Source organism: Diabrotica virgifera, chromosome 6 (assembly GCF_917563875.1).
Source record: "Diabrotica virgifera virgifera chromosome 6, PGI_DIABVI_V3a".
Lineage (NCBI taxonomy): Eukaryota > Metazoa > Arthropoda > Insecta > Coleoptera > Chrysomelidae > Diabrotica > Diabrotica virgifera.
The window spans coordinates 6,498,818-6,516,974 of record NC_065448.1 but is presented as its reverse complement, the minus strand read 5'-3'; the positions used below and the strand labels follow the sequence as shown (position 1 = coordinate 6,516,974).

The window sequence follows — 18,157 nt, the reverse complement described above, 5'->3', positions numbered from 1 at the left end:
GTATTTAAGACAGCAATAGTACATAGACACCAACCTGATACTCATGTTGATAGAGTTCAAGCAGAGTTGATCATCAACAAACTGGAACAAGCAGTGCTTGAGAGTCTTATCGAAAGGCCAGAGTCAAGGTCTACGGTTCAATAAAACAACGTTTAGGGCATGGACTCTGTGGATGAACTGAACTGAGTAGGTATACCAAAAAATATAACTGTTGATGTGGGATGTAGCGCACTTGATCGAAGTTATTCAGAAAGAGATTAAGGAAACAATCAGCACCTACCTAGAAAAACATAATCAATAAGATTGGTTATTCTAAAATCGGGAAGAATAAACAAATATCCTAGTCTTCTCGATCGATGAGATATGTTACAAAGCTTAAGTGCTGCAGACTTGGAAAGGTATGCTTTAAAGCCTTCAATGATGAACTTCAGCATAATAAAACAGGTTCTTCACAAAATCACACATCTTGTTTTTAGTGGGGTCAATTGCACGCCTACTAACGTGGACTATATCTTTAGTTTATAAAGGGATTCTTGTCCTTCGTGGATTCGTGACCTTGTATATTCTTGTCCTTTGCAAATAGGGCCAAATCGTCGGTATATAAGTAGGTATTTCCTTAAATAAAGGGGAGCAGTGATCCAGACTATATATTGTTGAAAGCCACGAGAAACAGAGTTTAGCTTATAATTAAAAAAATGTGGAATGCTTCACGATTTTAGGTGTCATCTTTACATAGGGACCATGCTAATATTTTCTGGATCATTCCAATTTTAGTATATGTACCACCCGAAGAGAGCACAACGAACAAACATTAATTTAAATTTGTTTTTGTATACCTAAAAATTTAAATAGCAGTCGAGATATTTTTTGTACATGCTGTATAACGCAATTACAAACTTTTTCTATCGTCCGGTACTTTGTGGTATCTCAGTGGTCTCCAGAGGTTGATGAAATTGTCGTCCCACTCACAAAATCGCATAATTATACCATAAAACTAGTCGTTGTAGTCGTCACTTACAAAACAGTTAGTTGTTCACTTATCTCATGAATACTTTAGATTACCGGCCGATAACTAGGCTTAAACACAAATAAAGATAAGAAGACGATGAATAATAATTTGTAATTCCTAAAAAACAAAAATTTGTTGTGTGAGTAATTTGTTAGTGTATTGTTATTGTTGTTTATTAAAATGGTTGTACAGGTGTATATAACTGGAGTCTCTTGTAATACCGAGGTATGTATTGTATGTTTCATTATAAATGTAAAGGAGGTCACACATTACCTTGAACTGAGCTGTTCACGGTTAATTGCATCGATCATTGAAGTGAAAATATACCTACCTATCGCTTTTATCGTATTAAATATACATATTTTTTGTACATTGGAAAAGTCTAGGGATATTTTTATAAATAAGTAATAAAATTAATAAAAATACACTGACCGGTACAAAAAACGGCCACCCCACAAAATAGGTCATTTTTGATGTCTCAAATTTTTTAAATCTCGTCCGATTTAAGTGATTTTTTTAATATGTTACGGTCTTATTATCTAACAATATCGCTGTAATAATATTGTTGCCAGACAGGTAAATTTTCATTGTATACCAGGTGTACCAATCAAACTGTGTTTTTTCTCAAAGTTCGCAACACCCTGTGGAATATTCTACCATTTATAACATACTGAAATTAAAACCCAGCTATAGCCTCAGGTTTTCTTAACATTCTGTCTTTTTTTATTTATTCGCTTATGTTGGATAATACAAAAGTTATAGGCTATTGATTATATTCAAAATAAGATAGCTAAAAGGAACTACAACGTTAACGGGGTTTTATTATTTCATGTGGTCAATGGACATCTATATATGAAAAAACCGCGGAGTGCTACCATTTAAAGGGGTGCGTTTTTGAGAAATAAGTGAATTAGTCCCTGGGCACAGGTTACATTAGGGTGAGTTCTATGCACTTCTGGTACAACATGTCTACATAAAAATTGTTCCTGATTAAATTTTCTATCTAAATATCACTATTTAAAGTCAATGATCTTTTTTTTACAAAAATATATTCAAAAGAAAAAGCAAAAAGAAACCCAAAAGAAAGACATTTTGTTTTTTGTCCCATAACTTTTGTCCACGAGGATATAGGTATAGACATTGCTTTACAGAAAAAAGATCTACATATTTCTTCTTTAAAATGTTGTTTAGTAGGGGTAATTAGGATTTATAGTTTTCGAAATATGATTTTTCAAAGTTCGCCACTCACAGCAATTTGGGCAATTTTCCTTGTTATTTAGCAAATATTGTTCTGTAACTTTTTTCTACGTAACTTTAGGTATATGCAATGGTACACATAATAGAAATAAAAATCAATTACCTTTAAAATGGTCTACTATATAACGTTGCACGTTGCACGACTTTTTTTGAAGAGATTATGGTTTTTTAAGTTTTTTTACTTTTAACGATTTTTTATAATACATGTAATATAAAAATAAAATAATATTATTATATAATATATTATGTATTATATAATATTATATTACATATAGAATATATAATATAATATTATATTATACAGTGCTAGTCAAAAGTCCGTACCCCCCCTCGTATCTTTTGAACGTTTATACCTATAATAGTGAAATTTGGAGGGAGAAAATAAACGGACGTAAGCTTCTTAACTAGTTATGACAGGTGACGTCATAGTGACAGATGACGTTACAGAGCCACTGTGACCGATAATTTTAAATGGGACCTTATGGCAAGTGATACCTCGTATGAAAGGTATTTAAAATACCTATTCAGTCATACTAATTTTGTTTGGGTTTAAGCAAATTTTGATGAATAAATGAAATAAATATAAAATTGTAGTTTCGCATTTAATTAATAAAAATTCAAAATTCCGCCTATGATTACTTGTCAAACAGGTTGACGTTGACGTAAAAACTACTAGAGAATTAAAAAACGTCAACTTTTTTGACAAAAAATCCATAGGCGGACATTTGAATTTTTATTAATTAAATTCGAAACTACAATATTATATTTATTTAATTTATTCACCAAAATCAAAATCAACTTAAACCCAAAAAAATTAGTATGACTGAATAGGTATTTTAAATACCTTTCAAACGAGGTATCACTTGCTATAAGGTCCCATTTAAAATTATCGGTCACAGTGGCTCTGTAACGTCATCTGTCACTATTACGTCACCTGTCATAACTAGTTAAGAAGCTTACGTCCGTTTATTTCCTCACTCCAAATTTCACTATTATAGGTATAACCGTTCAAAAGATACGAGGGGGGTACGGACTTTTGACTAGCACTGTATATTATATAATACCTAATATAAAAAATATTATTTTTTACATTTTTTACGATTAATTTTGAAATTTCTCATTCTAACTTTTTTTCTTCTACATTTAGGTATATACTATATTATATAATAAAAAAAGCTTATATTTTTTACTTTAAAATGGTGTATTACAAAAATTCTAGGCTTATTTTTGAATAAGATATTATTTTTCAAAATGTAATAATTACTTTCAACAATTTTTGATTTTAGGATTATTTTTTAAATTTTTTATTATAACTTTCTTTTCCTTGTACATGAATATACTATATATTGCTCAATAAAGAGGGCTTACTTTCTGTTCTTTAAAATGGCGTATCATCTATATTTAAATAATGGAAACCGAGTGATTTTTTGATATTTGTTTACCTGTATTATTTAAAATTATTTCTTTTACAAAAATTACATAAACATTAGTCTTAGAAAACATCACTTAAAATTATTTAAATGTTGACATTTAAAAATTTTTCAAAATCAAAGTCCATCTCTTTGTTAGCATTAGCTTCAATATCTTCCTCTGACACTCAGGTATCTTAGAGTTCCCACAATTAGTACCTATGCACATTGCACCCTTTGCAGAAGATTGAACAGCTAATTCCTATCTGCCTACAACCGCAGTTTTTTGTACATCCTTTGGTACATTTACATGCTATTATTTCAAGCAAAGCTTGTGGTGCAGGAGCTTTGACAGTAAATATTGGAATTAATCCATATTTTGAAGTTTGCCCGGCCGAGTCAAGTAGATCCAAAGTACCTATTACCTATAAAAAATAAGATTCAATCATAACACATAATCACATAAAAAAGTTATAATGAGAAATTTAAAAAATAATCCTTAAATCAAAAATCGTTGCAAGTACTTATTACATTTTGAAAAAGCATATCTTATTCAAAAATAATCCTAGAATTTTTTATAATACACCATTTTAAAGTTAACAGAATAAGCTTTCTTTTTTATTATATAATATATACCTAAATGTAGAAAAAAAAGTTATATTGGGAAATTTAAAAAATAATCGTAAAAAATATAAAAACTCGTTAAAAGTATAACATCTTGAAAAAGATAACCTCTTTAAAAGAAGTCGTACAACATTATACAGTAGAACATTTTAAAGGTAATTGATTTCTATTCATCTTACATGTACCATTGCATATGCCTAAAGTTACGTAGAAAAAAGTTACAGAACAATATTTGCGAAATAACAAGGAACATTGCCTAAAATTGATGTGAGTGGCGAACTTTGAAAAATCATATTTCTAAAACTGTAAATCCTAATGGTCTCTGCCAAACATCATTTTAAAGATAAAATTTTTAAGTTTTTTTTATGTGAAGCAATGTCTATATCTATATCCCCGTGGACAAAAGTTATGGGACAAAAAACAACATTTCTTTCTTTTGGGTTTCTTTGTGCTTTTTCTTTTGAATATTTTTTTGTAAAAAAAAGTATCTTTGGATTTAAAAAGTTATATTTAGATAGGAAATTTAACCAGGAACAATTTTTATGTAGACGTGTTTGTACCAAAAGTGCATAGAACTTACCCTAATGTAACCTGTGCCCAGGGACTAATTCACCCATTTCTCAAAAAGGCACCCCTTTAAATGGTAGCACTCCGCGGTTTTTTCATATATAGAGATTCATTGACCATATGAAACAATAAAACCCCGTTAACGTTGTAGTTCCTTTCTATAGTACATAATCAATAGCCTATTAGGTACTTTAAAAACTAGCCATGTTCTTCATCATTACAAGGTGTTTCTAATAATAACCGTTTGCTTTATAAACATATGTCCGCAAATGCTTCGTTTCCGAGATACTGGATGTTGAATTTTTTCTTCCAAACTGACAATTTATTTATTGCTCCAAAAACCGGTTGAGATATCCAAATAAAATTTGGTAGGTTTTAGGAGGTTGTTATTGCGCAAAAATGTGCAATAACGGTCTCTTAAAACTGACCTACCTATATTAAAAGCTGTCGGGGGGTAGAGGATGGTCTAGCTAGAGCAGGGGTTCCCAATTTTTTTTTGGTCTTGGAACCCTAATTGACGATATTTTTTTGGCGGAACCCTATTTTTATAAATATAAAGAAATTACCTTAGTTTGAATATTTTTCATGTGGAGACTTTAAAAGAAGGAATAGTCCAGGGCGCATCTGTTTTGAAATGGACGTTGAGAGGTGACTCAAATTTTTTTGCAGAAATTGCTTGAAAATATCTCAAATGACAATATTTGAGTTATCCTCCCACTCAAAATGGTCCGAAACATTGTTTAAATAATCAAAATGTCAAAATATGAAGGAAACATTCGATTTTTTTATTGGTTTTTTGATTATAACTTTAAAACTATTAATTTCTGAGCAAAGTTGTACTGACATAAAAGTTGCGTAATTATATTTCCTACAATATAGAGTTGGTTAAAAATTTAAAAAATAGTCGCCCTTGTTGCAAAATAGCAATAATTGCGAAAAAAACCATACAAAAACAAGTATTTGCATTTTACGTTTTTCAACCATTTATGCTACACTTAGGACCTTCATATTTTACCCAGAAAAACTATATGATATACTAAAACAACACTATAAATTTTATTAAGATCGGTTTAATAGATTTTGCAAAATAAATTTTGCAATCCAGCTTTCGCAAAAAAAATTCATTTTTTTAAATGTTGCAGGACTGAAAATAAAGCAGATAGCAAGTTGAATTTTTTTTGCGTATAGAAATGTACTGTACCTTTCATTTGCAATTTGCAAAATTAAAATCGATTAATTACCACGGCGTCAGGAAATTTTTTAAATAAACATTAATTTTTGGTGCTACGCGCAGGACAGCGGTGTTCGATTCACACAAGTTGATTTCCACCATTTCTTCGAATCTTTATCTAATATATTATTTTCTTACTCTATATTTTGTTGTATTTTAATATTTTAATTCCTCAAAAATCAAACTAATTTTATTATTGTTTGTGAAATATTGTTTAAACAATTGCATATGTTTAAAAATAATAAACTTTTATTCTCTAAGTTAAAATATATAAACAAAGAAAGTTTTTGCTAAAAAAGTGTTATTTCAAAGGATAGAGTATCAGTTTTTATTTTGCAATAAACAAATTTATTTATATCGAAATGTAATAAAAATTAAAATGTATTAATCATTATCAAAGGTCATTGGAATGCCAAATCAGAGCAAACTATCCGCTATCCTGCGCGTAGCACCAATAATTAATGTTTATTTAAAAAAATTCCTGACGCCGTGGTAGTTAATCGATTTTAGTTTTTCAAATTGCAAATAAAAGGTACAGTACACTTCTATAAGAAAAAAAAAATTCAACTTGCTATCTGCTGTATTTTCAGTCTTGTAACATTTTGAAAAAATGAATTTTTTTTGCGAAAGCTGGATTGCAGAATTTATTTTGCAAAATCTATTAAATCGATCTTAACGAAATTTACGGTAATGTTTTACTGTATCATAAAGTTTTTCTGTGTGAAATATGGAGGTCCTAAGTGTAGCACAAATGGTTGAAAAACGTAAAATGCGAATACTTGTTTTTATATGGTTTTTTCGCAATTATTGCTATTTTGCAACAAGGGTGACTATTTTTTTAAATTTTTAACCAATTCTATATTGTAGGAAATTTAATTACGCAACTTTTATGTTAGTACAACTTTTCTTGGAAATGAATACTTTCCAAGTATTCCAAGAAAGTTATAATTAAAAAACGAAGAAAAAATCGAACTTTTTCTTCATTTTTTGACATTTTGATTATTTAAAAAATGTTCCGGACCTTTTTGAGAGGGAGGATAAGTCAAATATTATTATTTGAGTTATTTTCAAGCAATTTCTGCAAATAAATTTGAGTCACCTCTCAACGTCCAAATGTACTAATATTTTTACAGATGCGCCCTGGTCTAGAACGAATTATGAATGAAATATAATATTGTAATGAATGCAAAATATTTATTATACATAGATAAATACAATCAGTAAGTAACTGTAACTATTTGAATGTGGAGAATGAAATTTTTTCACATATTATATTTTCTTATAATAGTATTAAAATTAAATTTGTTTTTGGTACAAGCGTAAGCTGAAAAACCAGTCTCACATAGGTAAGTGGTCACAAAAGGAAGTACAGTCGAACCCGCTTATTGGAATAGCCTTTGTGCAAGGCAAAAATATTCTTATAACCGGGATATTCTAATAACCGATCATTGGTGGCTAGTCGAAATAAGTGTTACCGAATATACGTAATAATATTATTTACATACTGTGCCAATGTGTAGTTTTACATACTATGCCAATATGTAGTTTTATTACATACTATGCCAATATGTATATCATATTATATGTACCTACATATTCAGTGTATGTAAATGGTTTTAGGTCTTTTTACGTCAATAATACAGTAGTGTAACTAGTACTTATCTATGTATGTGTTAAATACCAAATTACATTACATGTATGTGAATGAATACATTATATAATTAATATGAAATGTATGCAACATGTAGATATGTAAATATTTTCTTATTAAAATGCATACCTATATAACAAAATTACTTTTTTTTTCTTGAGAAATTATTGGTAATTATAGCTTTTTCGTTGTTAATCCGTGTGGTCATCCTTAATCCATTGGTTGAATAGAAGTTTTATTGGCGTCAAGAAATGGATTGTTACATTCTTGTTCTTTTCTCTTCTTTTCGAATTTAACAAAGCCATAATTCCATCTTACAAACAAGTAGGTACTCTCTGAGTGAATTCTAACTAAACAGCTTCTAACAATTTTATAACAGGCAACAGTGCCTTTGTGTTGACAAATAAAAATTATTTTATGACCCATGCATTTGTCGGCTATGCTAAAGATCGAATTGGTATTCCTAACAAAGTAATAAATATTTATTACCCTAATAATATCTAATCCAGCACTACCGGCCGTTGACGACAAACCATAATACCAAACATAATTTAAATTTTTAGTGAATTGTAAAAAAAAATATTCTTTGACCTGCAAAATATGCTAATAAGCGGTATTATCTAGTTAGATCCTATTCCAATAAACAGATAAATTTATTAAGGAGTAAATGGAAATGTTTCGGGAACTTGAATTTATATTCCATAAACCGGGATATTCCTATAACAGGGATTCTAATAAGCGGGTTCGACTGTAGAACCATGATAGCTTTCTCCAAAAGTGCAATCCAAAAGTCATTTAGATTAGAATTTTCTAACGAATTTTTGTTTTAGAAGGGATGAACACTTAGTCTCGATCAAATTCTCATACTCTTACATAGTTAGCATCGATGCGCGATGGCTTGGTATGTTTTGTGAATGGATTCTTAATTCAGTCGATGTCCCGTAACTTCTCCGGGAAATAAGCTTTCAATGATTTTTCGAGGTTAATTAAATGATCAACTAGGTAATACCTATGTTTTTTCCACATCTGAGGTGTTATATTCCTAGCTCATTCTCTTCCAGAAAGTTATTTAAAAGAGTAAAACATTAATAATTTGTTTTTGTTTCATAGCTTCTATCCAGAAGCAAATTTTGTTTTTAAGAGACGATATTGCCTTTTACTGCAAAATTTTTGCAAAAAATTTACTGCAAATATCATCAACTATTGCTCATCATGCAATTGTTCAACAAGCGTACTAACCAGTGTTGCCAACCGCATTTCTCTAGATTATCCGATGATCGCTCGAAAAAGATCCTATTTGTCACGAAAAGATACGCTCATAGGCGTAACCAGGGGGGTTGGGGATTATAATCCCCCATTTGGATGGACTTTGAGCTCTCTACGCTTAACACCATTACTATTCCATACCCCTCCCCAAGTAGCAATTTTTCGACGCATTGGTTGTCAGTACAAACAAATGCACTGTATATAACGTTGCCAGAGAGCATTTTGAGTTGTTTCGGCCAACGTCCCCTATCGCGACTGACATTACGATGTTACAACTTTAAGTAATACCTTTAGTTATACGGGCAACTAATTTATTACCATTGTGACAACTACATATCACAGTTCAGTTTTTTCAACAATCGCAACGACTTAAAAACGTTATAATGCTAAACTAATTTACGCCCTGGCCGATTTGGGTTTTCTGGCAGACTCTGAAGTTGTCTGTCACGACCCTAGGTGTTGTTCTAGGTGTGTGACACCCTTGCGGTAACTTCAGAAGGAGAGAAATAATTTACTTTATAACCTTATTTTTTCTTATTATTATATGTTTTATTTTGCTGGAAATTTTCGATTTATTTAACAACCTGTTAATTTGTTTTTTTAATAGCTCGTTTCCATTCCATTGTCCACTGTTTTATCCCAGTAGATTTGATAACCTTAATCTTTCAATCTTTGTATCAGCTTTAGTAGGCGGGGTTGCCAGGTGAGTTTTTACTCTTTCAGTATACTTATAGCTTTGCTTTCACAAAATCAGTAGATTCTTTTTAGGCCATGTAAATACAGTATACTTATACTGCAGTAATATGCATATCCGTCCTAAATATCCCAAAAGGAATTCCAAAAATTGGAGACCTAATTATTCCAAACCATTCGATCCAAGCCACCAACATAATTACCATTTTTTAGCTAAAATCTGCTAAATCAAAAAATAAAATATACTTAAGGATTTTTGGGATATATTTGGGATTTTTGATAATAAAACTTAAGGGGATAGGCGCAAAATGTCGCCTGTTAAAATGTTCAATGTATTTTAAATGTTTACATTTTTTGCGAATCCTGAGAAAACTAATAAGTATTTTGAAAAATTTAAACGCAGAAAGAAAGATTACGATATTACCGAGGACCGAAAGTCCCTGAAAACTTCTATAATGTTTATTTTAATAAGTTACAGGGGTGAAAAAAAGAAAAAAATTAGTGTGACTTTTAATTCCAAATATCTCATTCAAAAGAAACGTTTTGGTTTTTCTAAATAATGCAGTCTTTCATTTTGCGTTTAAATTTTTCAAAAATACTTATTATAGTTTCCTCATGATTCGAAAAAAATGAATTGGTACATTTAATAACTAGAATATTTTGTCATCCCCTAATTTTAACATCTGCATGTCTGGATCAAATTCTTCAAACAATTGTTTCGCATTTAACATTAGAAACACGTAAACACAACATTTTTTGTTTTGCAAAATTACATATGTTTAGATATTTTAGTTTTCCATCATTAGCTTCTAATAGGCTCACCGAATGCCAGAACTCTTCAATAACACCTGAAATACTGCTTGCACTGTTACTTGAAATCTGCAAGTTTGTTACACAAGAATCCAGTTTCCACTTTCATTTCTCTGTAACATTGCATCATCTACGTTCTGAATCTTATTTTCGGTAATGGCATTAGGAAATTGTAACCAAATGTCTGAAAATTAATTTAGAAATGGGGTAAATACTATTAAAAAGCAAATTTTATTTTAGTCATAACAAAATGTTGAAATATACCAAAAATCTACTAAAAAATATTGCCTACTAGAATATTTTAAAAAATATCAAAAACCTACCAAAAAAAAAGTAGAAATCTCCTAAATGTGACAACGCTGTTAAGGAGAATGCTACACTTTTGACACTGGTTACATGACCTCTGTCACCCAATAAGAGGGTGCAATCTAAAATGGTTGGGATCGTTGGGATAGTCGGCGCGGCCGGGTTTTGGTTGGCGATTGGACTTCTAAGTTGTCTTTTCCGTCTAGAGTTGGTAATAAGGTATTTTTTAGTAATATTGGTAATATTGTTAATGCACCATTTTGGTTTTACTTGAGATTTTTGAGATGTAAAGAAAATGAAAACACAGGATATAAAAAATGCAGGCATTTTTTGATACCTTTAAAAGCACCATCAATACATTAAATTTATACAGAACATCTTTAACATAAATTTTGACTTTTATATTAAAATTAGATTTTTTTAAATTTGCATATTTTTTGTCAAAAATGTCATAAAAAAGGAGCGCGTGTGTTTTTTAAAGGTGAAATATCCATATTTGACGGTAATCTGAGATGCATTTATAAATTTCACATCAGGTAATTTTGTTTAAGTCCTTTATGTATTTATATAAATTTAAATACCTAATACGATGTCAAAATAGTTACCTTTTTGGTTTTCGCATTCACCATACAGGTGTTAAAAATATAGGTAAAAAAACATAACCAGTCTGACTCCTTGAGCAACCATTGTACGCGCAGGTTCTTTTTATAGTCGCTTCAGTTGTCTTATGCAACGCTTACGAAACGATGTTGCTTCACAGGAGGTTGCCTAGGCAACGTCAAGACAACTCAAAAATCGTCCACCAAATTAGTGCAGAATAGGGTCGTCTTCTAGGCAATAACAACGTTGTAACAAAACGTTGCCACGCGGTAGACAACGTTGTCGCGTCGACAAATTGCTACTTGGGTCAGAGGGGCGCGACCCAAAATAGTGACAACTTTACCTTATCGATAATAGTCTACGAGAAGTGCATTGTAAATAAAGATGGAATTACAAAAAGAAAACTTTGTATGTCTTTGTACTCACTTTATAATACTCAAAAATTACAGGATCTGGATTTCAATGCATATTTTTTTTATACTTCTCGTATCAAAGTTGCGCGTGAACTTAGGCGTGTTAATGACAGTAGCGATTTTGAAGGTCTCCCTTAGAGACCATCCATAGTTGTAACCCCTCCTTTAGGATCATCTCGCAGAGACCATCCAGAAGTTGTATCTCCCCTTAGAATCATCCTGGTTTCTTGTATCTTTTTTTATATTAAATACATTACTGAAAACCCATTGTACAGTCTACACTAGCGTTTGAAAATGGTAGAACAAATAGCAATGAAATTACTTTTTTTAAATTAGGAAACAAATATATTATGTTATCTTCATTTTTTAATTTTACCATTTATCCATTATAAAAAAGTATTTTCACAAACCAAAACTTATTTCAACAGACGTTTACTTGAGCATTGCACTGTACATAAAATAGAAATAAAACTAAATCGTGCAGTAGCTATCAAAGACTAAAAACTCATAAATAAAATCGGACGGCAGAATCTCTGTTTTTGAAATTTGAATTGGATCAGTATGCCTTAAGTGTAAACATTTGTGCATTAAAATTCTAAACAAAACAATTCGCACACGTCTCTTTTGTCTCTTCTTATCTTAAATAATTACCATGAAAAGTATCGGATGTCGCTAACATCCATCCAATATATAGGCTATTTATAGAAATTTGGGTAGAACCAAAGAAAATTAATGTGTTGTTGGGAATATAATATAAAAGAGAAGCGGATTTTTTTAAGTATATTTTTGTTATTAGTCTGTTGTAGTAGATTGGTAGATACACTGAAAGATATACGCAAATATTCGATTTATTTAAAGATACGAAGAAGATACGACAACTTTTAAAAAGATACGCAAATCGGATAATTATCTGCCGATTGGCAACACTGGTACTAACAGATACAGAAATTTGTTAGCAAAGAATATCGTACGTTCGTTGCGCAATTCAAATAATCTTGATAAAACCTTTTCTCTTGAAAGCTATCTTACTTCCGTGTGCAACAAAAGTGATAGATGCTGACTTCATACCTTTTCGCACGCTTTTTTTAAAAGCCTCTACTGAAGTGGACGTACTCCAGTCTTTGGAGTCCTTGAATACTCCAGTGGAGTCATGTTACAGTTCCTTTTATTTTGCCGACCATAGCTACAGCTCCGTCGCTAAACAGATCATTACATTTGTTCCAGTCAATATGGTGTTTAGTCATATACATAATTATCAATGACTAAAAATTTCTTCTCCTGTTGTTTTAGTCTCCAAGGGTAGACAGAGAAACAAATCTTCTTCAATTGATCCTCCGAAGGTGTATCTCACGAAAACAAGCAGTATTGATAACCCAGCGATATCTGTAATTTCTTTGAGTTGTTAAGCAAACATCTCACTGTCTTTCAACCCACAAATTAATTCATCTTCAATGTGGTCTGAAATCTTATGAATTCGATTAGAATATGATGTTATTGGATAAACTTTTGCAACTTTTTTGCTGCATCTTCTCCGAATACTCAACCGACGGTGTCTGCAATACATAGTTTGATTAAATTCTTTGCAATCGTATGTGGTTTACCAGCACGAGTAATTCTGTAACTTAGCAGGAATGATGCTTGTGTTGGGTTTTCATTATCTGTTTTAACATATCTCTGTAAACAGATATGTTATATCGGTTTTATGTATCTCTTTGTGCCTTTCAAAAAAGCTTACACTTTTACCTTTCAGTTGCGGATGGTTGGTGCCAAGATGCCGCTTAAGCTTTGCAAGTACAAGACAGCTATTGCACATAATTTTACTGCAAATAACGCATTGTCCATCTCGATTCTCAGCAATTTCCACAGGAATAAATCCAAAAGACAAATAGGATTCTACATATTTTGTCTTTTTTAAAATAGTTCTCTCCTTAAATTCAGCCTTTTTGTTGGTCTTGTCCAGCATCAGGGTCTTCCGTATTGTACTCTGTTCTCACCAGTTAACCAGTCAACCAAATGGTTCAAGATATTTGCCACGCACCATACCGGGGTTTAAGCGAAAAGTCGTAATTAGATGTAGTTATGAGTCTTTTCTACAAATGTTTTATTTAACGGTCGGACGGACGAGGAACCCTTGCGCCCCTTCTACGGAACCCCAGGGTTCCGCGGATCACCATTTAGGAACCGCTGAGCTAGAGCATTGGAGAGAGATTGAGTGGTCTGATCTGACTGATCTACTCGGAACTCGGATCAATTCCCCCACCCCAATGAATTCTAACAACTATATATTATTTTCTATGGGGTGCGCATGTCTTACATGCTGGTTTGATCCTATTGCTTGCTTGATTGAAGTATAAACAAGATTTCGACTAAATCGGTTTTTAAACGTTTTTGTTTTTGACATTTTTAGGTTAAATCACGACAACAAAGAGTGCTGTCTATTTTGGATTCCAAATGCATTAAATATGAAACCGTGGATATTACAGGCGAAGATGGTGAAAAACCGAAAGCGTATATGCAGTTAAATGCCACGTCTCTGGGGGGAACCCTAAATGATCCTGTGCCGAAACATCCACTACCTCCTCAGTTATTTAATGATGGGATTTATTGTGGGGTAAGTATTCGTACACCAATTTTTCCATTTTCTTCGTCTGCTTTTCGCCACAGGAATTATACTTTACCTGTTCCGTTTTCACAAGGCTATTACGACCATATTTTTCGAAGTCTTTCTAGGTCTCTATTATCCCTTTTGAATTATGATTTGGTATTTTTATTATTACACATCTCCAAGAAATTAACGCACCACCACCTTAAAAATGTGTAATTTTTAATGCCTCGAATTTCCTAAACCTGTTGTCTGATTTAAGTGATTTTTGAAGTTATACTTCTTTATCGGCGATAGAGGGTGATTTTTTTATATGTTAAAACCTATCAGCCCGGCGCATGCGCATTATAACTTTGTTCTGATTGGATGTTCAAATGACATGTCAAAAATTATCCGATATGGCAGCTGTGGTTTGGAGGTAAAGGTAAAGGTAAACAAATGTATAATATATTAGTTTTATTGTTGTGAGGACAGAAACAAAAAAGTTTATAATATTGTAGTGACTTTTAAATAGTTTTTAAAAGCAGCAGGTACGTACGAATTGTTAATGTATCATGGGTATAAACCTACCTATTTGATCTGCCAAAATACATAGTATGTAATACTTTTATTTATATAATTTGATTACCATCAAAATTTCTATCAATATTCACCTTATTGTTTTTTTACTCTATGTTTTGTTGTATTTTTTCAATTCTAAATCATTTCAATTCAAAATTAAAATAATTTGATCAATTTTCAAAATATCAAAATATCACAAGTTTAATCCGTTTAGTTAGTCGATCTTCGTAAATAATGACACATCGTGTCCGTGGCTAAGCGGAGAAGGCGAATTAATTCCAATACCAACCGCTCTTATCAGCGCTGGTTCGAGTCCCAATAGAAACTTCCTTTTTTGTTTTTTTTTTAATACATTTTATGATTGTAAGTATATTTATTATATAATTGTATTTTCAGAAAATACGTATTTAGTTAAAAAAATTTTCGACAATTAATGTTCAGACATCATTTGTGGCTTGTTTAATGTGTTTGTGTGTGTTTTATTCTTTAATTATTTTAATTTTTGGCACTGTTCTAATAAAAATGCTTGAGAAGTAGTAAGTATAAATTAGTTTAATATTTAAACAAAATATAAATAAAAAGTATATTAATTTCGTTTAAATCATATAATAGAAGTATAACTTCTTACGTGCGTACAAAGTACACACACATTATTTTTTAATATAGCTATTACTTATAGCCTGATTCTGTAATAATATCGCTGTATTAATATTGTTGCTAGATAGGTAAATTGTCATTGTATACCGGGTGTACCAAATATCAATAAAACTGTGTTTTTTCTCAAAGTTCACATCACACTGTGGAATATTCTAGCATTTATAAAATACTGAAATTAAAACCCAACTATAGCCTTATGTTTTCTTAATATTCTGTTTTACAATTCATTCGCTTATGTTGGATATAAAAAAGTTAGGTACTTTAACAACTAGCCATGTTTTTCATCAATACAGGGTGTTTTTAAATAAGTATGGAAAACTTTAAGGAGTAATTCTCTATGAAAAAATAATGACAGATTGCTTTATAAACGTATGTCCGCAAATGTTTCGTTTCCGAAATAAAAGGTGTTGAAATTTTTCTTACCAACTGACAACTTATTTATTGCTCAAAAACCGGTTGAGATATGCAAATGAAATCTGGTGGGTTTGGTGGGTTTTAAGAGGTAGTTATTGCGCATTTTTTGACATACAATTAAGAATTTTACCAATCTAAATATTGAATATTATTCGTATGCGGGCAAATGGGAAATATTAAATCCTTAATTGTATGTCAAAAAATGTGACATAACTACCTCTTTAAACCCACCAAATTTCATTTTTGCACATCACAACCGGTTTTAGAGCAATAAATATATCGTACGTTTATGAAGCAAACTGTCATTATTTTTTCATGCAGAATTACCCCTTAAAGTATTCCATACCTACTTATTTAAAAACACCGTGTATTGATGAAAAACATGGCTAGTTGTTAAAGTACTAACTTTTTTATTACCCAACATAAGCGAATGAATTAAAAAACATAATATTAAGAAAACGTGGGGCTATAGTTAGCTTTTAATTTAATTATTTTATAAATGCTGGAATATTCCACAGTGTGATGCGAACTGTGAGAAAAAATAGAGTTTGATTGGTACACCCGGTATACAATGACAGTTTATCTATCTAGCAACAATATTAGTGCAGCGATATTTAAAAAAATAAGGCTATATTATATTAAAAAACCACTTAAATCGGATAATATGTTTAGGAAATTCGAGACATCAAAAATTACCCAGTTTTAAGGTGGTGGTGCGTTAATTTTTTTGGCTAAGTGTAGTTCTTATTAAACCCAACACTGTCTCTTTATTGTGACTGTCTGTCCAAGGTATTCTAAGTATGCGTCGATACAGCCATAATTCTAAAGCCTCTGACTTTTTATAGCTGCTGCTCTTAACGTCCACCCTTCTACTCCTATAATAGCCTAGAGGGTACATAACGTTTCGTTTTTTATTCATTTCATTTTCATTTAACATTTTTATGAATCCAGATCATACTATTTCAACTTGAATCTAAATCTCCACTTTAGTAGTAATATTTATAAAATACTAATTCAAAAATAGTTTGAGCAATGGTACAGTACACGCTAATAACACTGAAATATACTTTTTCTTTACTTCTTTTAGGACTACGATATGTTTGATGAAGCTAACGAATTGGGAGAATTAAAATCATTTCTTAAAATCGAAGAAACCAAAATTGAAGACAGCAGTGACCTTATTGAACCTGAAGATGTAATACAAGTTTCAAACAAAGAAATAGAACTGATGGGTTAGCAAGTATTCGCTAAGAAGTAGTGTACTGATTTTTTTTTATATATTTCAAAAATTTTATTTTGCATCTCAAGATATTTTTTAAATGTGATAATTTTGCATTGACTTTTGTATTAATAAGAAATTAGATAAGCAATTAAATATAACTATACATCTAAAAAAATGATTTTTATTCCCTTTGTGACTTTTGAAACTTGTACCATATCTTGTTCTTCTACGGCACTATAGCCCAAATTGAGTCTTGGCCTCCTTTATTTTTTGCCTCCACCCTTGTTTGTCTGTGGCTGCTCTTCTCCATACACGGACTTCTTAAAAGTGCTTGTGATTCGCTGCTTACTGTGTCTTCTCGGCGCTTTTTTAGCTTTTCAACCGGTCTCTTTCCCTGCATTCTAGCATTCAGTGCTCTTTTTGGTAGCCTATCCTCTCAGAGCCGGATTTAAGGTAGTGGAGGCCCCTGGGCAGAATTGGTGTGAGGGCCTTAGGGAGCGTTCAAGTATTACGTAACGCAATGTTTGAAGATTTTTGACCCCTCCTCCCCCATGTAACGCACTGTAACGTTTTTATGTACCCCCCTCCCCCTACCTAAACGTTACGTAACACCCAAGTCACCATTTGAACCTAAATGGGAAACTAGGTTGCGAAATGTACCGGAAGCCCGGTAAAAGAACTTTGTTATTATTTTAATCGCATTTGAGGTAATAATAAAAACTTACAATCATCATCCAGCCTCAAAAGTCAACCACGTCTATCCTGCGCCGCTCTCATCCAGTTTTTATTTAGCTTTCTTACGTCGTCTGTCCATCTTGTAGGCGGTCAACCGGCGCTTCTCTTGTCTTCTCTTGGCCTCCATTCC

The 18,157-nt window shown here is 31.5% G+C and overlaps 1 protein-coding gene and 1 non-coding gene across 2 annotated transcripts; one reads left to right on the top strand and one right to left on the bottom strand.

The window, feature by feature from the left end:
- The first annotated feature begins 597 nt into the window (after positions 1-597).
- LOC114349441 (SH3 domain-binding glutamic acid-rich protein homolog) lies at positions 598-17,467 on the top strand. The gene is made up of 3 exons (XM_028299818.2): positions 598-1,234; positions 14,244-14,447; positions 17,158-17,467. The coding sequence occupies exons 1-3, from the start codon at positions 1,190-1,192 to the stop codon at positions 17,305-17,307; spliced, it is 399 nt and encodes a 132-aa protein (XP_028155619.1). The 5' UTR covers positions 598-1,189; the 3' UTR covers positions 17,308-17,467.
- LOC114349475 (U6 spliceosomal RNA) lies at positions 692-799 on the bottom strand. The gene has a single exon (XR_003655633.2). It is a non-coding gene; the product is annotated as a U6 spliceosomal RNA (small nuclear RNA).
- Positions 17,468-18,157: the final 690 nt, after the last annotated feature.